This window comes from Lynx canadensis, chromosome E3 (genome assembly GCF_007474595.2).
Source record: "Lynx canadensis isolate LIC74 chromosome E3, mLynCan4.pri.v2, whole genome shotgun sequence".
NCBI lineage: Eukaryota > Metazoa > Chordata > Mammalia > Carnivora > Felidae > Lynx > Lynx canadensis.
In genome coordinates this window covers 18,707,944-18,733,721 of record NC_044318.1, presented here as the reverse complement: position 1 = coordinate 18,733,721, position 25,778 = coordinate 18,707,944, and the positions used below count along the sequence as shown (strand labels likewise).

The following is a 25,778-nucleotide window of genomic DNA, read 5'->3' as shown; positions in this document are numbered from 1 at the left end:
CCCCTGGACACTGCAAACTAAATTCATTACTTCTGTCTAGAACCACTGCCCATTTGCTCTTCCCTTTGGCCTCCCTCTCTTGGTTAATGGCGGCACTTCCCATGCAAGTATTGAGGCCGGAAACCTTGGCAGTCCTTAACTGTTCCCTCTCCCCATCTCTCCCATCTTTCTCTGAAGTTGTCTGTTCCTTAGATCCCTCTGCCACCACTCTGATCCAGCTTCCCATTGTTTTTCTCCTACACCATTTCAACAGCCATCTGTCACTGCTGGCTCCCACCCTGTCATTGGCAAACTCAGTCGCTCCCTCCCTGTGCCTCTTGAACCATAGTCCTTAATTTGTATCCTGATCTTTCTGTATGTGAACCCAAGGGCTGCACTGTGATCTTTGTGTTTCAATATGGTGTCTGACACATCGTAGACACCTTTCGGATGCTGAAATGAAACAATTACTGCGTTCTTAATTCTTTTAAAAAATAGCTTTTCTAATTATAAACATAGGCTTTTTTTAATGTTTATTTATTTTTGAGAGACAGAGAGAGCCAGAGCACGAACTGAGGAGGGGCAGAGAGAGAGGGAGACACAGAATCCGAAGCAGGCTCCAGTCTCTGAGCTGTCAGCAACAGAGCCCAATATGGGGCTCGAACCCACGAACCATGAAATCATGACCTGAGCTGAAGTCAGATGCTTAACCAACTGAGCCACCCAGATGCCCCTAAACATAATTTTTTTTAATGTCTATTTATCTTTGAGAGAGAGAGTGCTCACGGAAGCGGGGAAGGGGCAGAGAGAGAGGGAGAGAGAGAATTCCAAGCAGGCTGTGTGCTGTCAGCATAAAGCCTTACTTGGGGCTTAAACTCATGAACCGTGAGATCATGACCTGAGCTGAAATCAAGAATCAGATGCTTGGGGCGCCTGGGTGGCGCCGTCGGTTAAGCGTCCGACTTCAGCCAGGTCACGATCTCGCGGTCCGTGAGTTCGAGCCCCGCGTCAGGCTCTGGGCTGATGGCTCAGAGCCTGGAGCCTGTTTTCGATTCTGTGTCTCCCTCTCTCTCTGCCCCTCCCCCGTTCATGCTCTGTCTCTCTCTGTCCCAAAAATAAATAAACGTTGAAAAAAAAAAAATTTTAAAAAAGAATCAGATGCTTAACTGACTGAGCAACCCAGGCACCCCAAATTATAAACATAATTTGTGTGTGTCTGGAAGATTTGGAAAATTCAGAAAAATACAAGGCAGAGAACAAAATGAGCCTTATTCCTGTGTCCTAGTAATATGCTTTTTATGTCTAGTAGGTATTTTTCTATGTATTTTTACATCTTTGCACCTGTGTATTTTATATGTATGCATATATTACAGGTATATAGACATTTACATATATTTTAGTGTCTATATTCTTTTTTATCTAATTTTGCTATAAATAAATATAAAATCATATTTTATAATATATATTTTATAATCATATAAATCATGTTTTGCTATGTAATTAATACTTTTCAAAAACATGATCTTTAATGGCTGCACAATATTCTACATTCCATTATGAGGGACTCAGCCTTTATATTTTATTTGTTATCAGGGAGGATTTAGGTTGCTTCTAGGTTTTTGTTATTACAACACTAGAATCACATTAATTAATTAAAATGCATGAATATCTCTGTGTCCCTCTGATTGTTTCTTTTTTTAAGTTTTTATTTTTAAGTAATTTCTATACCCCATGTGGGGCTCGAACGCACAACCCTGAGATCATACTCTACCAACTGAGCCAGCCAGGCACCCCCTTCTAATTGTTTCTTTAGGACATATTTTTAGAAAAGGAAATACCAGGTCAAAAGATATGAATAGTTTTCGGGGCGCCTGGGTGGGTCAGTCGGTTAAGTGTCCAACTTCAGCTCAGGTCATGATCTCGTGGTCCATGAGCTCGAGCCCCATGTCAAGCTCTGTGCTGACAGCTCAGAGCCTGGAGCCTTCTTCAGATTCTGTGTCTCCCTCTCTCTCTGCCCCTCCCCCACTCACACTCTGTCTCTCTCTCTTCCTTAAAAATAAACATTAAAAAAATTTTTAAAGATATGAATAGTATTCAAGGCTCTTGATGCATATTGCTAAATCGTTTCTAGAAAGACAGTGTAAATTTATGATACCAGGTAGACTTTTTTCTTCACACCCTCACTAACAATAGCTATTATAATTTTTCCAGGGTTTTTCCACTTTGTTAGGAGGAAAACTCTTGTTTTAATTTTATGAATTGTCTTTCCATGTATTTTGTCCGTTCTTTTTTTTTTTTTTTTTTTTAAAGTAGACTCCACAACCAACATGGGGCTTGAACTCACAACCCTGAGGTCAGGAGTCACATGCTGTACCAACTGCACCAGGCAGGCAGTCTGTATTTTGTCCATTCTTAATTGAAATACCTGGGTCTTTTAAAGTAAATATCCCCAATTGTGGTCTTTTTATAGGACATAGCTGTGATTTCTGCCAAGCTGACAGGTCTGCAGAACAGTTTAATGATGCTTGTGGATACTCCAGACTACTCAGAAAAGTGTGTGCACTTGGAGGCCCTGAAGAACAGGCTGGAGGCCCTGGCCTCCCCGCAGATTGTAGCGGTATTCACCTCTCAGTCTATAGGTGAGTGCTAGCCCTTTCTCATCTTTGTGTGCACCTCTTTACATAGGTAAGGCTTTCCGAGTCTTCAACCTCTTGAATGTCTTAATGTGGATTAAATTATGTAGATCGGAAGTTAATTTGTAACTTTCTGGGGTGGTCGCCTTTTTTCAGAACATACAGAAAAGCTGAAATAAGTGTACGACAGACACACCGTCTAGATCCCAGCCTGGTGTTTTACTATATTTGCTTTGTCACTTACCTATCCACCCATCCATCTCCCTCTCCATCCATGTTCTGTTTTGGATGAATGTCAAAGTAACTGATAGATACCAGCATTTCATTCTTAAACGCTTCCGCATTCGTATCAGTAACTGGAGTTCAGTATTGGTGTGTGATTCTCTTTTTTTGAGGTAAAATTTACATTTAGAGAAATCCGCAAATCTTAAGTGTACCGTTTGATGAGTTTTGGCCCTTATCAAGTATTATTTTTATTTCCTCTGATTTACTAATATGGGAGATCTATTAATAGCATTCCTAATATTGTATCATTCTTGCAACTCAAGAACAAGCCCCACATGTTTATGGGGTATCTGTGTGTGTGTGTGTATATGTGTGTATGCATGTGCATGGTAATGTACTACTGGATATTTTACTGATACTTCAGAATTTTTCATAGAAATCCCCTTAGTAAATATCTTTGTCAGGCTTTAGTATCCTGGTTGTGTCGGCTTCATAAAAATGATTTGTAAGCTTTTATTCTTCCTTATTACTCTGTTAGGTTTTAAGGAACATTTTTATCAAATACTGCCATGGCTCCATTGAATGCTTTCTGCCTGCCGTTCAACTTGGGTATGAATATTACAACTTCTGCCTTATTTTTTGTTTGTATTTGCTTTAGTATGGCTTTACCCACTTTTTTTTTTTTAGCCTTCAAGCTTTCTGTGATGTTTTTAGACTGGCTATTGGAGATGGCATATGGTTGAATTTTGTTTTTTGATCTAGTTCATCCTTCCTTCCTTCCTTCTTTCCTTCCTTCCTTCCTCCTGTCTTCTTTCTTTCTTCCTTCCTCCTTTCTCTCTTCCTTTCTTTCTTCCTTCTTTTCTTTCTTTCTTTTTCCTTCCTTCCTTCCTTCCTTCCTCTCTCTCTCTCTCTCTCTCTCTCTCTCTTTCTCTCGTCTTTCTCTCTCTCAGCTTCTTCTTTCTTCTCTAGTTCTCTTTCTCTCTCTCTTTCTTTCTCTTTCTTTCTTTCTTTCTTTCTTCCTTTCTTCCTTTCTTCCTTTCTTCCTTTCTTCCTTTCTCGTGGCTCCTTGCCCAACATGGGGCTTAAACTCACAACCCTGAGATCAAGAGTCACATGCTGACTGAGCCAGCCAGGCACTCCTAATCCTTGTATTTTTTAATAAGTGACTTTATACCATTTAGGTTTTTGTTTTAACAGAAATTTTCAGTCTTGTGTGTCTCTACATTTTTTGTTTACTGTTTCTGTTTTCTTTGTGTTTTTTTTTCTCTCACAGATGATTTGAAAGATATATAACTTGATTTTCGTTTTTCTAGTGATTTATTATTTCAGATACTAAACTAAGCTTCTTTCTCAATTTATTGGCCTCGTAATGAAACAATATCTGACTCCCCCAGCTAGTGAACTTTGATTCCTCCTGCTTCCCACCTACCCCACTTCCCCGCTCGATCTAGAAGATTGCATAGTCTAGAATTTTAATTATGGCATACTATCAAATTATTAATTATTAATTTTTTATCATAGGGCTTCTCTCTCTAAACTTTTAACTGTTAGACAATTTTCATATTTTGTAATATTTTATTTTTATGTAACTGTTTTCTTTTTTGTTGTTAAATTGTATTTGTTTTTAGATTTATTTTTTTTATTAACTTGTTTTATTATTATTTTTTTTAATTTATATCCAAATTAGTTAGCATATAGTGCAACAGTGATTTCGGGAGTACATTCCTTAGTGCCCCTTACCCATTTAGCCCATCCCCTCCTCCCACAACCCCTCCTGTAACCCTCAGTTTGTTCTCCATATTTATGAGTCTCTTCTGTTTTGTCTCCCTCCCTGTTTTTAGATTATTTTTGTTTCCCTTTCCTTATATTCATCTGTTTTGTCTCTTAAAGTCCTCATATGAGTCAAGTCATAGGATTTTTGTCTTTCTCTGACTAATTTCACTTAGCATAATATCCTCCAGTTCCATCCACGTAGTTGCAAATGGCAAGATTTTATTCTTTTGGATTGCCGAGTAATACTCCATTGTATATATATACCACATCTTCTTTATCCATTCATCCATCGATGGACATTTGGGCTCTTTCCATCCTTTGGCTATTGTTGATAGTGCTGCTGTAGACATGGGGGTGCACGTGTCCCTTTCAAACAGCACACCTGTATCCCGTGGATAAATGCCTAGTAGTGCCATTGCTGGGTTGTAGGGTAGTTCTATTTTTAGTTTTTTGAGGAATCTCCATACTGTTTTCCACAGTGGCTACACCACCTTGCATTCCCACCAACAATGCAAAAGAAATCCTCTTTCTCCGCATCCTCACCAACATCCGTTGTTGCCTGAGTTCTTAATGTGAGCCATTCTGACAGGTGTGAGGTAGTATCTCATTGTGGTTTTGATTTGTATTTCTCTGATGATGAGTGATGTTGAGCATTTTTTGGCCATCTGGATGTCTTCTTTGGAGAAGTGTCTATTCATGTCTTTTGCCCATTTCTTCACTGGATTATTTGTTTTTTTGGGTGTTGAGTTTGATAAGTTTTTTTATAGATTTTGGATACTGACCCTTTATCCGATATGTCATTTGCAAATATCTTCTCCCATTCTGTCAGTTGCCTTTTAGTTTTGCTGATTGTTTCCTTCACTGTGCAGAAGTTTTTTATTTTGATGAGGTCCCAGTAGTTCATTTTGGTTGGCCTTTGTTTCCCTTGCCTGCGGAGACGTGTTGAGTAAGAAGTTGCTGCGGCCAAGATCAAAGAGGTTTTTGCCTGCTTTCTCCTCGAGGATTTTGATGGCTTCCTGTCTTACATTGAGGTCTTTCATCCATGTTGAGTTTATTTTTGTGTCTGGTGAAAGAAAGTGGTCCAGGTTCATTCTTATGCATGTCGCTGTCCAGTTTTCCCAGCACCACTTACTGAAGACACTGTCTTTATTCCATTGGATATTCTTTCCTGCTTTGTCAAAGATTAGTTGGCCATCTGTATGTGGGTCCATTTCTGGGTTCTCTATTCTGTTCCATTGATCTGAGTGTCTGTTCTTGTGCCAGTACCATACTGTCTTGATGATTACAGCTGTGTAGTATAGCTTGAAGTCTGGGATTGTGATGCCTCCTGCTTTGGTTTTCTTTTTCAAGATCGCTTTGGCTATTCGGGGTCTTTTCTGGTTCCATACAAATTGTAGGATTATTTGTTCTAGCTCTGTGAAGAATGCTGGTGTTATTTTGATAGGGATTGAATTGAATATGTAGATTGCTTTGAGTAGTATTGACATGTTTACAATATTTGTTCTTCCTATCCAGGAGCGTGGAATCTTTTTCCATTTTTTTGTGTCTTCTTCAATTTCTTTCATAAGCTTTCTACAGTTTTCAGTGTATAGATTTGTCACTTCTTTGGTTAGATTTTTTCCTAGGTATTTTAGGGTTTTTGGTGCAACTGTAAATGGGATCGATTCCTTGATTTCTCTTTCTGTCACTTCATTCTTGGTGTATAGGAATGCAACTGATTTCTGTGTGTTGATTCTTTATATCCTGCAACTTTGCTGAATTCATGAATCAATTCTAGCAGTTTTTTGGTGGAATATTTTGGGTTTTCCCTATAGAGTATCGTGTCATCTGCGAAGAGTGAAAGTTTGACCTCCTCCTGGCTGATTTCTTTGTGTTGTCTGATTGCAGAGGCTAAGACTTCCAATACTACGTTGAATAACAGTGGCGAGAGTGGACATCCCTGTCTTGTTCCTGACCTTAGGGGGAAAGCTCTCAGTTTTTCCCCAATGAGGATGATATTAGCGTTGGGTTGTTCATATGTGGCTTTTATGATCTCAAGGTATGATCCTTCTATCCCTACTTTCTTGAAGGTTTTTATCAAGAAAGGATGCTGTATTTTGTCAAATGCTTTCTCTGCATTTGTTGAGAGGATCATATGGTTCTTGTCCTTTCTTTTATTGATGTGATGAATCACGTTAATTGTTTTGTGGATATTGAACCAGCCCTGCATCCCAGGTATAAATCCCACCTGGTCGTGGTGAATAATTTTTTTTAATGTACTGTTGGATCCAGTTGGCTAATATCTTGTTGAGGATTTTTGCATCCATGTTCATCAGGGAAACTGGTCTGTAGTTCTCCTTTTTAGTGGGGTCTCTCTCTGGTTTTGGAATCAAGGTAATGCTGGCTTCATAGAAAGAGTTTGGGAGTTTTCCTTCCGTTTCTATTTTTTGGAACAACTTCAAGAGAATAGGTGTTAACTCTTCCTTAAATGTTTGGTAGAATTCCCCTGGAAAGCGATCTGGCCCTGGACTCTTTTTCTTTTTTTTGGCAGATTTTTTATTACTAATTCAATTTCCTTACATTTTATGGATCTGTTCAAATTTTCTATTTCTTCCTGTTTCAGTAGTGTGTATGTTTCTAGGAATTTGTCCATTTCTTCCAGATTGCCCGTTTTATTAGCATATAATTGCTCATAATATTCTCTTATTATTGTTTTTATTTCCGCTGTGTTGGTTGTGATCTCTCCTCTTTCATTCTTAATTTTATTTATTTGGGTCCCTTCCTTTTTCTTTTGGATCCAGCTGGCTAGTGGTTTATCAATTTTGTTAATTCTTTCAAAGAACCAGCTTCTGGTTTCGTTGATCTGTTCTACTGGTTTGTTTTTGGTTTCGATAGCATTAGTTTCTGCTCTAATCTTTTTTTAAAATTTTTTTTTTCAACGTTTTTTTTTTTAATTTATTTTTGGGACAGAGAGAGACAGAGCATGAACGGGGGAGGGGCAGAGAGAGGGAGACACAGAATCGGAAACAGGCTCCAGGCTTTGAGCCATCAGCCCAGAGCCTGACGTGGGGCTTGAACTCACGGACCGCGAGATCGTGACCTGGCTGAAGTCGGACGCTTAACCGACTGCGCCACCCAGGCGCCCCATCTGCTCTAATCTTTATTACTTCCTGTCTTCTGCTGGTTTTGGGTTTTATTTGCTGTTCTTTTTTCCAGCTCCTTAAGACTTAAGGTTAGGTTGTGTATCTGAGATCTTTCTTCCTTCTTTAGGAAGGCCTGGTATACTTTCCTCTTATGCTATATACTTTCCTCTTATGACTGCCTTTGCTGCATCCCAGAGGTTTTGGATGGTGGTGTTATCATTTTCATTGGCTTCCATATACTTTTTAATTTCCTCTTTAACTGCTTAGTTAGCTCATTCATTCTTTAGTAGGATGTTCTTCAGTCTCCATGTATTTGTTACCTTTCCAAATTTTTTCTTGTGGTTGATTTCGAGTTTCATAGCATTGTGGTCTGAAAATATGCATGGTATGATCTCGATCTTTTTGTACTTACTTAGGGCTGTTTTGTTTCCCAGTATATGGTGTATTCTGGACAATGTTCCATGTGCATTGGAAAAGAATATATATTCTGCTGCTTCAGGATGAAATGTTCTGAATATATCTGTTAAGTCCATCTGGTCCAGTGTGTCATTCAAAACCATTGTTTCCTTGTTGATTTTTTGATTAGATGATCTGTCCATTGCTGTGAGTGGGGTGTTGAAGTCTCCTACTATTATGGTATTACTATCGATGAGTTTCTTTATGTTTGTGATTAATTGCTTTATATGGGTGCTCACAATTGTTAGGTCTTCTTGGTAGATAGACCCCTTAATTATGATATAATGCCTTTCCTCATCTCTTGATACAATATTTTAAAGTCTACATTGTCTGATATAATTATGGCTACCCCCGCTTTCTTTTGTTGACCATTAGCATGATAGATGGTTCTCCATCCCCTTATTTTCAATCTGAAGGGGTCTTTAGGTCTAAAGCGGGTCTCTTGTAAACATCATATAGATGGATCTTGTTTTCTTATCCATTCTGTTGCCCTATGTCTTTTGATTGGAGCATTGAGTCCATTGACGTTTCAAGTGAGTACTGAAAGATATGAATTTATTGCCATTATGATGCTTGTAGACTTGGAGTTTCTGGTGGTGTTCCCTGGTCCTTTCTAATCTTTGTTACTTTTGGTATTTATATATATATATATACATATATATATACACACACACACACACACACGTGTATATATATATATATATATATACACACACACACGTGTATATATATATATACACACACACACGTGTATATATATATATATATATACACACACACACACGTGTATATATATGTATATATATATATATATATATATATATATATATATTTTTTTTTTTTTTTTTTTCCATCTTTTCTCTCCTCAGAGAGTCTCCCTTAAAATTTCTTGCAGGGCTGGTTTAGTGGTCACAAACTCCTTTAATTTTTGTTTGTCTGGGAAACTTTTTATGTCTCCTTCTATTTTGAATGATAGCCTTGCTGGATAAAGAATTCTTGGCTGCATATTTATCTGATTCAGCACATTGAATATATCCCACCACTCCTTTCTGGCCTGCCAAGTTTCTGTGGATAGGTCTGCTGCAAACCTGATCTGTCTTCCCTTGTAGGTTAAGGACTTTTTTTTCCCTTGCTGCTTTCATGATTCTTTCCTTGCCTGAGTATTTTGTGAGTTTGACTATGATATGCCTTGTTGATGGTCAGTTTTTGTTGAATCTAATGTGGGTCCTCTGTGCTTCCTGGATTTTGATGTCTGTGTCTTTCCCCAGGTTAGGAAAGTTTTCTGCTATGATTTGCTGACATAACCCTTCTACCCCTATTTCTCTCTCCTCTTCTGGGACACCTATGATTCTGATTTTGTTCCTTTTTTATGAGTCACTGATTTCTCTAATTCTTTTTTTTTTATTATTATTTTTTAACATTTTTATTTATTTTGAGACAGAGACAGGGCATGAACAGGGGAGGGGCAGAGAGAGAGGGAGACACAGAATCCAAAGCAGGTTCCAGGCTCTGAGCTGTCAGCACAGAGCCCGACGCGGGTCTCGAACTCACGGACCGCGAGATCATGACCTGGGCTGAAGTTGGATGCCCAACCGACTGAGCCACCCAGGCACCCCATGATTTCTCTAATTCTTAAATCGTGCTCTTTTGCCTTAATCTCCCTCTTTTTTTCTGCTTCATTATTCTCTATAAGTTTGTCCTCTATATCGCTGATTTTCTGTTCTGCCTCATCCATTCTTGCCGCTGCTGCATCCATCTGTGATTGCAGCTCAGTTATAGCATTTTTAATTTCATTCTATTTTTTACTTCTTTTATCTCTGCAGAAAGGGACTCTAGTCTATTTTCAACTCCAGCTAGTATTCTTATTATCGTGATTCTAAATTCTGGTTCAGATATCTTGCTTGTATCTGTGTTGGTTAAATCCCTGGCTGTCGTTTCTTCGTGCTCTTTCTTTTGGTGTGAATTCCTTCGTTTTGACATTTTGAAGGGAGAAAAGAAATTAAAGAGGTAGAAAAAATTAAAATTTAAAAAAACTAAACACACACACACACACACACACACACACACACATAAAATATCTGATAAATGATGCTAGATCCTAGGTGTGTTTTGGTCTGGGTGTTGAAAGTGGTTTGACAGGTTAGAGAAAAAAGTGGGGGGTGGGAAAGGAAATCATTTGAGAATTTGAAAAAATGAATACACTGAAGTAGACTGAAATGAGATGATGGGAGTAAAATAGAATTTGAAAAAATGTACACAAAAGTAAAGAATACAGTAGGAAAATTAAAGAGAAATATTTTTAATAAAAATTAAAAATAAAAATGAAGTTTTTAATCTTTCTGATCCAGGAAAAAGAAAAGAAGTGAAAAAGAGAAAAAAAATCATTTGAAAATTTGAAAAAGTGAATACACTGTAGTAGACTAAAATAAAATGATGGAAGTAAAATGGAATTTGAAAAAATTTACATAAAAGCAAAAAATATAGTAAAAAATTAAAAATATTTTTAATAGAAATTGAAAATAAAAATGAAGTTTTTCACTTTCTGCATTCAAGAAAAATAAAAGAAACAAAAAAGAAAAAAGAAAACAAGGAAATCGTTTGAAAATTTGAAAAGTTGAATACACTGAAGTAGACTAAAATAGAATGATGGAACTAAGGTAGAATTTGAAAAAATTTACACAAAAGTAAAAAATATAGTAAAAAAAATAAAAATATTTTTAATAAAAATTGAAAATAAAAATGAATTTTTCCTCTTTCTGTATTCCAGAAAAAGAATAGTGTAAAAGAGGAAAAAAAAAAAGAAAATTGAATAGATGGACCTGCTAACACATTGAAATAGGACTGAAATTACTTCATTTTCCCCTAGTAGTCAGACTATGTAGTGCTTTATAGTCCATAAACTAAATAGGCAGTGAGACTTGTGTTCTTGAAGAGCAGGTTCGCCCAGTTGGGCGGGGCTCAGTGTAACAGTTCCGTTTTCCACTAGGTGGCGCTGCTAGCCTATTGGGGTGGATTGTTGCAGTGCTTGTAGGTGTGTATGTGCATTCGCGGGAGCGGTGAAAATGGCGTCATCCAGCTACCCGATCTCTAGTATGGTAACTGTTCTCTCGGAGCAGCAACTGTGCACCCGTCCTTTGTCTTCAGCTTTCTTCCACTCCCCGCCTCTTCACTGAACATGATCAAGACCCAGGCAGTACCTCTCGCCCGAGTTTTGTCTCAGGTGCGGCTGTTTCCCCCAGCCCCTTACTTCCGAAGGACTGCGGCTTTGGCCCGCTCCGCCCCTCTGTGGGAGGGTCTCACTGAGCAATGGCTGAATAAGCAATGGCCGAATGTCGGCTGCACCCAGGAACGCTTGCCACACCCTGCTGCTGCCAGTGCCCCTAGACTGCGGCCAGGTGCCAACCCGCCCCAGAAAAAGTTTGCAAGGGAGTGTAGCAGCAGCGTTTCAGGGATTATGGAAAATCACAACTCACATCTGGCACCAGACTTCACACTTAACGACCTTGTTCCAGCACCAGCGAATGTGGCCGTTTTCTGGGATCTGCTGAGACCAGGTGGCTTCAATAGTCTCTACCAAATGTCCTTCCAGCAGTGGAACCGCTTTTCCCATTGGCCCGAGAACCTCCCGGACCCCACTCTGTTCCTGGGGATTCGCCTTTCCCACCAGAGCACTGCCAGGTATTGAGATGGGGAGTTGCAGCCTTTGAGCTCCCCTTGTTTACAGTCTTAATGGAATTTAAACCCTCTCTCCTTTCTCCCTTTTTAGTTTAGTCTCTGTGGCTGTTTCCAATTTTCCACTTTCTCTCTAGCTGCTTTTGGGGAGGGGTGCTTTTCCCATATTCTGTCCCCCTCCCCAGTCTCCATCCTCTCTCTGCCCGCAAAAGCTGTTTCCTACCCTCAGCGGCTTCTTGCTCCCCAAATTCTCTTCTCCATGCCTTGTACCTGCTGAATTCTGTGGTTCAGGTTGTGCAGATTGTTGCGTTAATCCTCCAATCAGTTTTCTAGGTGTGTAGGATGGTTTAGTGTTGGTCTGGCTGTATTTCATGGACACGAGACACACAAAGAACTTACATGCTATTCCACTATCTTGGTTCCTCCCCCTATGTAACTGTTTTCTAACCAATAATTGCCATGGTTGTTTATGCTCAAGGTCTTGTTTAAATGGATTCAGTCCTCACTTAGACTTTTCAGCCCATGTCTTCCCCATTTGTTAATTCTTTTTTTTTTATTATTTTTTTTCAACGTTTATTTATTTTTGGGACAGAGAGAGACAGAGCATGAACGGGGAAGGGGCAGAGAGAGAGGGAGACACAGAATCGGAAGCAGGCTCCAGGCTCTGAGCCATCAGCCCAGAGCCCGACGCGGGGCTCGAACTCATGGACCGCGAGATCGTGACCTGGCTGAAGTCGGACGCTTAACCGACTGCGCCACCCAGGCGCCCCGCCCATTTGTTAATTCTTGGAGGCTTCTCTTCATGACCAGGAGTCTATTTTCAATCAGAATTTTTCCCCCTCAGGAAGGGCACGGGGATTATATGTATATCCTCAGTGTTTATGGAGTAAAGAATGTCTTTCTGTTGCTTTTACATGTAGATAACAGTAACTGCTTTTGGATCACACTTTTTCCTTTAGAATTCAAGAAACCTTGCTTTTTTATCTTTTGCTAACTATATTTTGCTGATTAAGTATCAGACTGGCCTGCTTTTTTGTTTTTGTTTTTGTTTTTGTTTTTGTTTCTTTTCCTTGAATAGTTAAAATAGGGGTCAGCAAGCATTTTCTGTAAAGGGCCAGGTAGTAAGTATTTTGGGTTCTCTGGGTTATCTGGTCTCTTTCATCAATACTTAACTCTGTAGTTGTAGTGTGAAAGCCTGTGTGATAATCAAAACCTGTGTTCCCATCAACGTTTATGACGAAACCAAGTGCTGATTTGGCCTGCTGGCTCATAATTTGCTGACTTCTGGCCTACAAGATTCTCTTTTGCCTTACAGTTTAGTTACTTCACTAGATTATTTTTCAGTTTGGGAAAAATATTTTTCTGGAACAAAGTGTGAGCTCTCTTTATTTGCCGATCCATGTCTTTCTCCATTTATATATATATTTATATATTATAAATATGTGTATATTTATATATATTTTTTATTTATTTTTGATAGAGACAGAGCACAAGTGGGGGAGGGGCAGAGAGAGAGGGAGACACAGAATCTGAAGCAGGCTCCAGGCTCTGAGCTGTCAGCACAGAGCCCGATTGTGGGACTGGAACTCAGGACTGTGAGATCATGACTCGAGCTGAAGTTGGATGTTTAACCCACTGAGCCACCCAGGCACCCCAGTCCTCTACTTCTTTTTTATCCTCTCTCTGCTTGTTCTTGAAGTGCTCACTTGATATGCCTTCTGCAGGCTCTGTTCCTTTTCTTTTTCCCCCTCCCTGTGGTACTTTTACATAGGTCATATTGTGGAGTTTTTCAATTTGTTTTTGTTTCTGCTTATTCATATTTATATGTGGTTACTGTTTTCCAGGCTTGCTCTTTACTGAAAAATATGTGTGTGGGATCTCCTTGGAAGCCCCTCCTTGTTTACCTGGACGTTGTTGAGAACTTTCCTCTTGCCCTTGATTTAAAGGCTATGTTCTGTGTTGTGCTCTTCAGTTTTCTAAAGAGAATGGATTCAGTACTCTTCTCCAGCCTTTTCATTTAGTGACTTACCCATTTGTCAGTTCTCTGTCTGGGGTCTTTTTCTCACTACCAGAATCCTAGGGCCGGAGTTGGGTTTGGAAAGTCACCACCTGGCAGCTTTGTCCCTCATGTTTTCTCATGAGTTTGTTGCAGCCACAGACCCACAGAGCTCACGTATGTGGTGGGGTGTACATCTAGTTAGGTGGGATGCTCCTGACAAGTAGGAATGGACTTGGAAGGTGGAAGCTCCGTGAATGGGAGTGGTTTTCCTTTCCTTCCTTCCTACTTGGAGTTGGATAGTGCCCCAGTTTGGATGATGCCCTCTGGGTCAGGATTATGGGCTTTGGTAGTGAGGCAAGCTAGTTTTGACTGCTTTTGTTCACAGATTTAAATCAGGCTTGATTCCAGACCCGTCCTTTGTGGGCAGGATGGATTCAGAAGGGGGAAATGGCACTTTTCAGCCACTGCTGGGCTGAGGTGGAAGTAAGCCTCCTCCCCTAGCCTGGCGCAGAACCCCCTTTGGTCCCTGTCTTCACCTCTTCCCGCCGTTGCTCAGCTGCTCCATGCTGGCATTCCGAGTGCTCCCACATCCCCACTCACCTTGGACCAATGTGACTGAATATCTGACACTTTCTCTGAAGTTCCACAGTACACATTTTCTCCTGGCCTCAACACGTCTGGAATGGTGTTGGGTTTTTCTCTGGGTAGTGAATTTTGGTGAGCATCGGGAATGTTTCCCCGCCCCCCCCAAGGTAATGTGCTCTTTCCTCAGTGATCTTTCCTGGAAGGCCAAGGTGGTTTTTTTTCCTGACAGTTTTTAAAGGGAGATCTGCTAAATTAGTACATCTCCAGCATGTTCCCCCTTTCCATCTCTCTGCTTCGAGTGACAAGTTCACATGCCTAGTTTATTTTACGACAGCCAACCGATGAATTCAGTTAAATTGAAGCAACTTTTTATAACACAGTTTTACACGTAGCAGGAAGATTCATTTATCTCAGGGATCTTAGGAAAATAATAAGCATTTTAAGGGCAAATGGCCATCTTCTAACTCCTAGATTCCTGCCCAACAAAGTGAGTTCCACTGACATATTTCCCAAGTCCAGCTGGGTTATCGTCACAATAGTTGCTGTCACAGATTTTCCTTCTCAGCAGATTTAAAAGGTTGGATACCTGGGGCACCTGGGGGGGCTCAGTCGATTAAGTGTCCGACTTTGACTCAGGTCATGAGTCACAGCTGGTGAGTTCTAGCCCCGTATCTGGCTCTGTGCTGACAGCTCAGAAGCCTGGAGCCTGCTTCGGATTGTGTCTCCGTCTCTCTGTCTTCCCTCCCTGACACATGCTTCTCTCTCTCTCTCTCAAAAATAAATAAACATAAAAAACTAAATAAAAAGTTGGATACCTGTTTGTGCCGTTAAAAATTTTTTCTTCTTTTTTAATTTCATTGAGACCGTGGCGTGTGAGTTTTGGCCAGAAGGGGGCAGACGAGCGCCAGCGGTGCTGCTGTGTGTGGAGGGGCTGCCCTGAGGCTGCCTCCCTGGCTTTTCAGCAGTCAGCCTGGAAGCAAGTCTTCATTTAGTCATTTCCTCTGCCCTCAGGAAAGTATGTAAGAAACTACTTGATATTAATACCATAATTTGGCTCCTAGAGCCCCTCGCTATGTGTGGAATGCTGATATTTACCCAATTATTTACTTATTCCTCAAACCACCAAATATGTGAACATTTAGGGCTTGAGTTTGTTTGCTGTTTTACCGTTCCTATCGGGTGTGATTCAAAGGAGGAATTTCGAAAGGGCAACTCACTTCTAAATATTATTTTAAAATACTAATTCTGTGAGGAGCAGTAGGGAATGCAGAGATGAATAAGATAAGGTTGCTGTCTTCAAGGACCTTGCAGCTTCGTTAAGGGTGAGGCTGAGAGAACAAGTACACGATTTCATTACAGGATGGAATGTGAAAATTGCCTTAGCCCTTTCCCGGGATGAAGGGAAAGATGACAACATCGAGGAAGCTTTTCTGAAAGAGCCAATATATGTGCAGAACTTTGAAATTTAGGTGAATTAAAATTATTTAAAAAATTGTCTCTGATTATAAAAGTAATACATATACAGGTTACTGAAAATTGGAAAGATATACACAAATATAAATTTTTTTTACATACATTTATTTTTGAGAGACAGAGACAGAGCACAAGTGGGGGAGAGGCAGAGAGAGAAGGAGACACAGAATCTGAAGCACGCTCCAGGCTCTGAGCTGTCAGCACAGAGCCTGGCGCGGGGCTCGAACTCACAAACTGTGAGATCATGACCTGAGCCGAAGTTGGACGCTTAACCAACTGAGCCCCCAGGCACCCCGATATACACAAATACAAAACAAAATGATTTACCAATGAACTCACCACAAGAGATGACTATTAGTATTTTCTGATGAGGTTTTTGGGGGTGATGATGGGGTGGTCCATAGCTGACGACCAAGAAAGAATTCTTGAAGACGTCTTAAGACTCCCAGGGTAGTGGAGGCCTAGCTATTGTCAAGCTAGGGTTGTTTTGCCTCTAGCAAAGTATTAGCATTAAGACATAGGGAGTTCCTGGAGAAAAGTTTTACTCTGCCTGCCTGAAGTATCTCTCAATAGGCTGCAGGTTATAAGGAAATTGAGTTCTATCTGCCATTTCCTTCTGCCTTTGTTTCCCACATCACTATGGAGGGATGATGTTGGGGCTCTAGGAAATGGAGTTTATAGGTTTCTGGAGATTAGGCTATTGATGAGATTGCCTTTTTCTTGTGATTTACTAAGTTACTTGTGAATAGCTGGAGACTTAGGTCCTGGAGGACTATGATCTCTATCAGTTAACCATTTGTTTTTCCCCTTTCCTTTGTTGGGCAGCCAGGAGTGCCCAAGGAATATCACACATACCCCACTGGGGGTCGGGTGGGAGGGTGTTTGCGGAGGGTGTCTGCCGCCTGGCAGCTTGTCTTATGCTCCCTCCTCATTTCCTTCCAGTTTTTTTTCCTGTATGTGTGTACCTGTATTTTTTAAGGTAAGTATATACATTGAGTATATACTTTGTATGTTGTTTTTCCCCCAGTGAGCACTGTAGCATAAGCCTTTCCCCCTGGGTGAAGGATTTTGACAGGCGAGGAGAAACATTTGCGGCAGACAGAACAACATACACATGAGTGGTGTAGAGCTGGGAATCCTAGTCCGTTTTAATGGAGTGAATGTTGGGAAATGGTTAGAGATGAGGCTGGACAAGAGAGCTGGGGACAGAGCATAGTTTGCCTTGAACAGACTAAAGAGTCGATATTCAGAGAATTTGTAGTAAGTCTGCTGATGAGTGTGGCCGAGTGAGTGGGAGTGTTGACTTGGGAGATGGACAGGCCAGTTTTGAAATCTTTGGGCTGCTGCCTCTTAGCAATGAGACCTCAGTTTCCTTCTCAGTAAAGTGGGTACCATACGTGCACCCTACGATTCCTAGGCTCCTGGTTCCTGGGGAGGCACTAGGTGAACATTATTCCTTTCTCTTGGATCCCCCCTTCAAGACTTGAGGGCTCTCACAGTAGCCCAAAGGGAATAATTCCTAAGAGGCCAATCAGGAATTTGTGAAGGTTCTATTTGAATGAGAGCAGCAGCAGATTTCTGAAAAGCCGTGTAGCTCAGCAGATGGAGCTAAACTACAAATTGGAAGTCCAGACCCACAAATGACTTTATTGGTTCCATTTTTCTTCTTCTTGAATTCAGTTAAAATTTGTTCCCGTCACCTACGGTGTTGGAAAAGTTAAATAGTACTGGAGGTCTTATTGGGGAAGATAACACTGTTTTCCTCTACCACCTCGTTCCTCAATCCTGACCCCAGGAGATCACTTTAAATCTCAGAGCTGTTTTCTCTGGTATTCCACTTTATATTTCCACATAATACATATATTATTTTATTTCTTTGTATATTAATTTTAGAAACTGTCGGCTTCCTATTGTTACAACTAAGGATTTTGCTTTCATATGACTCCTTTCTCCCCATTCTCCTCTTTTACCACTGTTTTTTTGTTTAATTTTTTTAATCTTTATTTTTGAGAGAGAGGGAGTGAGAGAACAAGTGGGGGAGGGGCAGAAAGAGAGGCAGAGAGAGGGAATCCCAAGCTGTCAGTGTGGAGCCTGATGTAGGGCTGTGGGGCTCCAGTCCCCAAACCATGAGATCATGACCTGAGCTGAAGTTGGACACTCAGCCGACTGAGCCACCCAGGTGTCCCTATACCATCGTTTTTAATTGAATTAATAAATAGTGTTTCTATTATCACAACTTTATAATAAACTCGGTTCATTTTTGCAGAGTCAGATCAGGCACTAGATTTTAATTCCTTTCCTATCCAACTTCATTTTATGCTTAAGTTTTTTTTTTTTCTCCCTCCCTTCCTCCCTCCCTCCCTCCCTTCCTTCCTTCCTTCCTTGTTTCTTTCTTTCTTCTCACAACTCTGAGATCAAGACCTGAGCTGAGATTCAGAGTCAGACGTTTAACCAAATGAGCCACCCAAGCACCCCTGTCCTTAAGTTTCTGATCGCCTTTTTATTCCCTCTCATTCTTTTTTTTTTTTTTAATTTTTTTTTTCAACATTTATTTATTTTTGGGACAGAGAGACAGAGCATGAACAGGGGAGGGGCAGAGAGAGAGGGAGACACAGAATCGGAAACAGGCTCCAGGCTCTGAGCCATCAGCCCAGAGCCCGACGCGGGGCTCGAACTCACGGACCGCGAGATCGTGACCTGGCTGAAGTCGGACGCTTAACCGACTGCGCCACCCAGGCGCCCCTCTCATTCTTTTTTTTAATGAAAGACTTTTATTTTTATTTTATTTATTTATTTATTTTTATTTTATTATTATTATTTTTTTAATGTTTATTTATTTTTGAGACAGAGAGAGACAGAGCATGAATGGGGGAGGGTCAGAGAGAGGGAGACACAGAATCTGAAACAGGCTCCAGGCTCTGAGCTGTCAGCACAGAGCCTGACGTGGGACTCCAACTCACAGACTGCGAGATCATGACCTGAGCCGAAGTCGGCCGCTTAACCGACTGAGCCACCCAGGCGCCCCAAGACTTTTATTTTTAAATATATTTTTAAAGTTTATTTATTTTTGAGACAAACAGAAACAGAGACAGAGAAAGCACATGAACAGGGGAGGGGCAGAGGGAGAGGGAGAGGGAGAATCCCAATTGGGCTCTGAGCCGGATGCAGGGCTTGATCCCACAAACTGTGAGATAATGACCTGAGCTGAAACCAAGAGTGAGATGCTTAACCAACAGAGCCACCCGGGCGCCCCATTCCCTCTCATTCTTTTTTTTTTTTTTTTTGAAGTTTAGTTTTTAATACTTATTTATTTATTTATTTATTTATTTTGAGGTTTACTTTTTTATTTAATTAATTTTTTAAATTTACATTCAAATTAGCATATAGTGCAACAATGATTTCAGGAGTAGATTCCTTAATGCCCCTTACCCATTTAGCCCATCCCCCCTTCCACCACCCCTCCAGCAACCCTCAGTTTGTTCTCCATATTTAAGAGTCTCTTCTGTTTTGTCCCCCTCCCTGTTTTTATATTATTTTTGCTTCCCTTCCCTTATGTTCATCTGTTTTGTCTCTTAAAGTCCTCATATGAGTGAAGTCATATGATACTTGTCTTTCTCTGACTTATTTCGCTTAGCATAATACTCTCTAGTTCCATCCACGTAGTTGCAAATGGCAAGATTTCATTCTTTTTGATTGCTGAGTAATACTCCATTGTGTGTGTGCGTGTGTGTGTATGTGTGTGTGTATACACACACCACATCTTCTTTATCCATTCATCCATCGATGGACATTTGGGCTCTTTCCATCCTTTGGCTATTGTTGATAGTGCTGCTATAAACATGGGGGTGCATGTGTCCCTTCAAAACAGCACACCTGTATCCTGTGGATAAATGCCTAGTAGTGCAATGGCTGGGTCGTAGGGTAGTTCTATTTTTAGTTTTTTGAGGAACCTCCACACTGTTTTCCAGAGTGGCTGCACCAGCTTGCATTCGCACCAATGATGCAAAAGAGATCCTCTTTCTCCGCATCCTCGCCAACATCTGTTGTTGCCTGAGTTGTTACTGTTAGCCGTTCTGCCAAGTGTGAGGTGGTATCTCATTGTGGTTTTGATTTGTAATTTCCCTGATGATGAGCGATGTTGAGCATTTTCTCATGTGTCGGTTGGCCATCTGGATGTCTTCTTTGGAGAAGTAAGTGTCTCTTCATGTCTTTTGCCCATTTCTTCACTGGATTATTTGTGTTTTGGGTATTGAGTTTGATATCCCTCTCATTCTTGCTGCCATCAACAGTCCTTCATTGTTTTCCAAAATGGGAGTGAGATGTTCTTCTAAGTTACTTTCCCTTTTTCCCCAGAGACATTCCTTCTGGAACTCTCGCCTTGTCAGTTGTCCTGTTGGACAAGTCGCGGGAGTTAGATGAATTCTCGGGAACCCGACCAAGAAGTGGTCTCATCCCTTCTAGTTGTATGATCTTGACTGGCTTATTTATTCTGCTGGCAGTTTCTCTGTCTTCTGGCCTCATAGGGTTGCACAAGGTGAAAGTGAGGTTCTATCAATGGAAAAGCTTTGGAAGAAGTGTGAATGTAAAAGGGGGACAGCTTATCTACAGTGCATTTTTTAAAGTGTTATTACCTACTTAGTGTATGGAAGGTCTTTCATATTCTCCTCATCTCTGTTTATATTTATTGACATATTCAAGCAGATATTCTCTTCCTCCAGGAAGAATGAGTGATAGAGAGTGGGAGAAGCCCTCTCAGGCACCAGCCAAAGGGGGTGATTTCTGTGTCTATACCTAGGAGGAAACAGGGCAAAGTTGTACAGACTGATGCAATGGGGGAAATATTTTAGGACAAGATTTAAGAGCATTTCTCGTCATGTATTTCATCTAATGGATAATTTCAACATATCTCCTGTATGCAGGGCATCGTGTAAGAAGTACTTCCTTACATTAAATAGAATCCAAAATCATGTGCAAAAGCAAAGTAAATGAAATTTGCCTTTGGTGCTATACGTTTGTTATACTGTCTTGTTTATAACCCAGAATCAGTTAATTTGAAATAATAAGAATCCATTTACCACATATTACACTTTGGGTAGATGGCATAGAGACCAGGGACTCCACCTAACTCACAGGAGGCCTGTATCAGTTTGAGTTTCTTTTGGTTGCAAGTGACAGAAACCCAATTCAACAAAAGAGAGAGACAGAGAATATATTGCTTATGGAACTGAGAAGTTCAGGAGTAGGTGTTGCTGATCCAGGAGCACAAACTGTGTTGTTAGGACCCCGTCTCTCTTTCTTGCCATATCTTGGCTCTCTCTGTGTGTTGGCATTACTTCCAAGTTCACTTTTCATGTGGCCCTTAGAGTTCCAGGCATCTATCCTCAGAGCTTAAGAACAGGTCCCAGGATTAATCTCGTTTGCATTGATGTGCAGGCTTTTGCATCTCTGAATGCATTACTCTGATCAGGTAGATCTGAGGCCCGGTGCTGGCCGTACCCTGGAACCTGGAGAAGAGTCAGCTTCACTGGAAACATTTAAATGGAAAATGGTCAAAAGGTGCAAACTTCAGGGGTGCCTGGGTGGCTCAGTCAGTCAAGCGTCTGACACTTAATCTCAGCTCAGGTCTTGATCAGGGTCATGAGTTCAAGCCCCACATTGAGCTCAACACTGGATATGAAGCCTACTTAAAAAAAAAAAAAAAAGGTACAGACTTCAGTTATAAGATAACAGTTACTAGGGATGTAACGTACAACATGATGACCATAGCTAACATTGCTGTATATGATACATAGGGCAGTTGTTGAGAAAATAAATCTGAAGAGTTCTCATCACAAGAAGAATTTTTTTGTCCTTTATTCTTCTTTCTTTTCTTTTTATTGTATCTACGTGAGAAAATGGATGTTAGCTGAACCTATTGTAATCATTTCACAGTCTGTGTGGATCAAACCAGCATGCTCTGTGCCTTCAACGTATGCAGTGATATTATGTCAACTGTTCTCAATAAAACTGGTAACAAAACCAAGAGTATTAAATAACACTATTCTTTGATAAAGACAATTGACATTTGCTCTGTCTTACGTATATGTAATTACCAGCAGCTATAGGAAAGTGCTAATGGTACAGTTTAGTAATATAAACTAAATAGTTTGCTCTGCAAAAAAAAAAAAAAAAAAGTGGGAGAGTGAGAGGCAGATGCCCTGTCCCTTGAGAACAGCCAGAGTTTTGTCAGCAGAAGAAGGGCAGTGGGTGTGGATGCACAACAACACGTCCACCATCAGACCCCTGCCTGCTCCCCCTGCACCCACCAGCACCCAGCAGGTGGCTCTTCCCCAGGCAGGTGCTCAAGCAGTGCCTTGTGTGTTGAGTCGGTGGTATTGGCAGGAGTTAGAACTCTGTATTGGGGTTGCCAAAGTAAGTTTCCTATTTCTTTCTTTTGTCTAAGTCAAGAACTTCCCCTAGTTTTATATATTTGTGTTTAATTGAATGTACTAACCTTGAAAAACTCGAACTCCTCTGTAAGGGCTAAAGACTCACATGTTACCTGTAAGTTTTTCAACACTTTTCCTAACTGGGTTTGCTATATCACCAAATTCTGCTTTATTATTTGTTTCAAGAAATAACAAGTTCTACTCTATCCAGTGGAGATTTTTTTTTAAGTTGTGATTGTATATTTAGACTAGTAAATGTACCAATTTTTATCTGAAAACACTCTTTGAATATACACCAAAATGTTGACAGTGTTTAACAGAGTGTGATAGGATTTCCTTCTTACTTATTTTCCATTTTTTTCTACCAGGAACATGTTATTTATGTTGCTGAAAAACAATGCTATTTAAAATAGTCATTAATTTACTACATTTTTTTAAAAGTTTATTTTGAGAGAGAGAGAGAGAGCAGGGGAGGAGCAGAGAAAGAGGGAGAGAGGGAATCCCAAGAAGTCTCCATGCTGTCAGCACAGAGCCTGACATGGAGCTTGATCTCATAAACCATGAGATCATGACCTGAGCTGAAACCAAGAGTCGCATGCTTAACCGACTGAGCTGCCCAGGCTCTCCTTAATACTTTTTTTTTTTTTTTTTTGTAGTGCGCTGTACTAATTTCTAGGAACTGTGAGAGGTAAGACAGGAAAGGTCACAGCCTCATTGAGCTTGTATTTCTAAGGGTGAGAAAGACAAACTATCACACAGGTGACTAGAATAATATAGATTTTGATTAGTTCTACGAAGGAGAATATGTGATAGGAAATAAATAACAAGAGAAACCTAATTTAGATTTCTAAATTCTAAATTGATTCGTAAAGACCCTCCTGATAAGGGGAGAACCATACAGAGAGCCAGAAAGATCATCCCAGACAGTAAGTGCAAAGGCCCTGGGGCAGCAAAGAGCATCGTGATTCTAGGCACCGGGCAGAAGGTCTGCTTGTGTCAGCATTTTTTAGTTCATATAAATATTAGATTGAGTCATATGACATTGCTATGTTTGTAGGTCAAAATGGTTGAATAGCAGTAGTTTCATATGGTTCAGTCAGTGCTGTGATTAGGCAGTCCTGCCATTGACCTGCAAGTGACTGAAGCTCTCTGGGCTGCACTTTCCTCACCTGTAACATCAGGTCCATTGATGGTTTCTTAGGTATCTTTCTGTTGCTGGCATTTTATGATTCTAGTCAGAGCCAGGATGAGGTGAGGCAGGTGAAATGCCTCAAGCACAAAAATCTAAGGAGGCTCTCACCCTGCCCTAGTGCAAGCCTGAGAGCGAGAGTCCCCTTCGATTTTGCAGCCCAGGCTTGCCCCTACCCGTCACCCCCCTTCCTGCCCCCCACCCCAGTCCCAGCCCTGGTTTGAACTCATTCCATTCTTCACACACAGCAATGACTTTGCTGATGTATGATCTCAGCTCTGTCAGTGATGCTTACTGATGCATTATCTAAACAAGCCAAGGCTTGCGGTGTCTGAGTAGGTATTCTCCCCTTATCTTGACTTACTTTTCGTCTTCTTACTCTCCATGCATGAGTTAATTCATTGCATAGGCAAGAAGTTCCGAACAGGAGCTTACATATGTCCACATTTAGCCTGGTGAACTCTTTCTTCTGTCCGCAACAGGAAACCTGGTAACAGCGCATGCACGTTTTATGTTGTTCTCCTTTAGATCAGTCCAAAATGTTTGTGAAGGTGTTTACTGAAATTGACCGGATGCCCCAACTGCTCGCCTACTACTACAAATGTCACAAGGTGAGAAGCTGGGAATGCTTATGTTGTGGAATGCATACAGTGCTGGGCTGCGGAACCCCAGTGTTTGTACTCCAAGGTAGAGACAACTTGCCTTCTCGCCCTCTGGCCTTCTTTTAATTAGCCAGTAGGGGGTGTTCTTGGTCCAGCCTGTGGATTCATTTCTTTGCAGGGGGTGGGGGGGAAGCAAGCCCTCAGTTTTCAGCATATTTTATGTTTATAGCTGGATTTCATTTATAGACTGAAAAGTTGTTACCATTCCTCCCATTCTTGTCTTTCAAGGGAAAGTAGTCTCTTAGGCCTTATGATGCTCTCCAGAAGCTGTCAGAATTTTTTGTTTTCTGGGGTTGTTGATGTTAGGTAAAAAAAAAAAAAACAAAAACCCAACAGCTTCCCGGGCTAACTTGATTCCTTCACGTCCAACCTTGCGTGTCTTTAAGCAGGGGTGTTGGGACATGAAGCCGAAGTGCACACTCAAGCACACCCGAGAGGTCTGTCGGGGAGAGTGTAGCATGCCCAGTGGAAGGACCTTGGCACGCTGTTGGGACAAGATAAAAGAAGAAAGGAACACTGGGAGGGCAACGGATTCAATGTCTGATAGATGATCAGAGCAGGTGGCTGTGACTTCTCGTTTTAGCCCTCCTTTGAAGCAAATGGCCTTCAGCGGGCAGTTGCTGGGGACAGTAGGTGGCAGGAAATCGCTCACCTTGTCGGGAGGGCAGGACAGCGTTAGCAGGTGGCCTGTCTCAGTCACTCAGCGAGGTCCCCTTTGCTCTGCCTCTGCAGGCGCAGCTTTTAGCAACCTGGCAGGAGCTGTGCCAGAGTGACCTCCCTCTGGACCGGCAGCTCACCAGATTCTACGACGCCCTGCTCGGGGCCTGGCACACGCAGATCCAGTGGTCTACGCAGGTAACGGCTCGCTTGGGTCTTAGGGGATGGATGTCTGCTCTGGCAGTGGTCTCTCCTCTGCTTCAAGCGTTCCTGGAAGAACCTCCCTATTTGCTGCCATCACCAAAGGAGTTAAAGATAAGCCTCGAAACCCAAGGCAGTAAAATCTTTCAGTCTCCTTAAAACTCTTCTTATCGTTCTCATCTGTATCTTAAATAGAATCTAATGTGACAGTGTTGCGTGTTGTTCAGCCAGGGAGCCTGTGGAATTCCTGGAGGCCGTTATCTTCTGATCTAAAAGCAGGAGGCCCTTGGTCAGGTGGTGCTTGAGTGAACAGGATTGTTTTTATCTTAACTTCAGGTAAAACTCACCTGGCTTAGTTTCCCTTGTTCACACGGTATGCCCAGAGCTCGAGGAAGAGTACAATTTTACAGGCGCCCTCCAACCTAGGGGACCAATGAGACAGAGGAACTTCATTTCAAGTGGAAACTTCCCCTCACTTGTCTTCCCAGAGCCTCTTGGCATTTTCTGCCATCCAGGGTGTGAACCCTTGTTCCCCCCGTCTCAATGCCAGGAAGTGCCCCAGATCCTCTTCCCTCTTTTAGGAGAGAAGAGGCTGTGACTTACTGGGCCTGTTGATGGTGTGGTGTGGTTTTTGGTCTGCTTTCAAAATTAGTTGTGAATTAGTCTTGCAGTGTCCATCCGTCCCCTGCTGGAACGAATGTGACTGTAGCTGGAGGGAATCCCT

The 25,778-nt window shown here is 41.3% G+C and overlaps 1 protein-coding gene across 1 annotated transcript in view; it reads left to right on the top strand.

Moving 5' to 3' along the window:
* The window catches only part of COG7 (component of oligomeric golgi complex 7), an 85,203-nt gene that overhangs the window by 6,686 nt on the left and 52,739 nt on the right, over window positions 1-25,778 (top strand). The window contains exons 4-6 of the mRNA XM_030300738.1: window positions 2,450-2,618; window positions 24,063-24,145; window positions 24,929-25,051. Of these exons, the coding sequence (XP_030156598.1) occupies window positions 2,450-2,618; window positions 24,063-24,145; window positions 24,929-25,051 (375 nt within the window). The remainder of the gene's footprint in view (window positions 1-2,449; window positions 2,619-24,062; window positions 24,146-24,928; window positions 25,052-25,778) is intronic.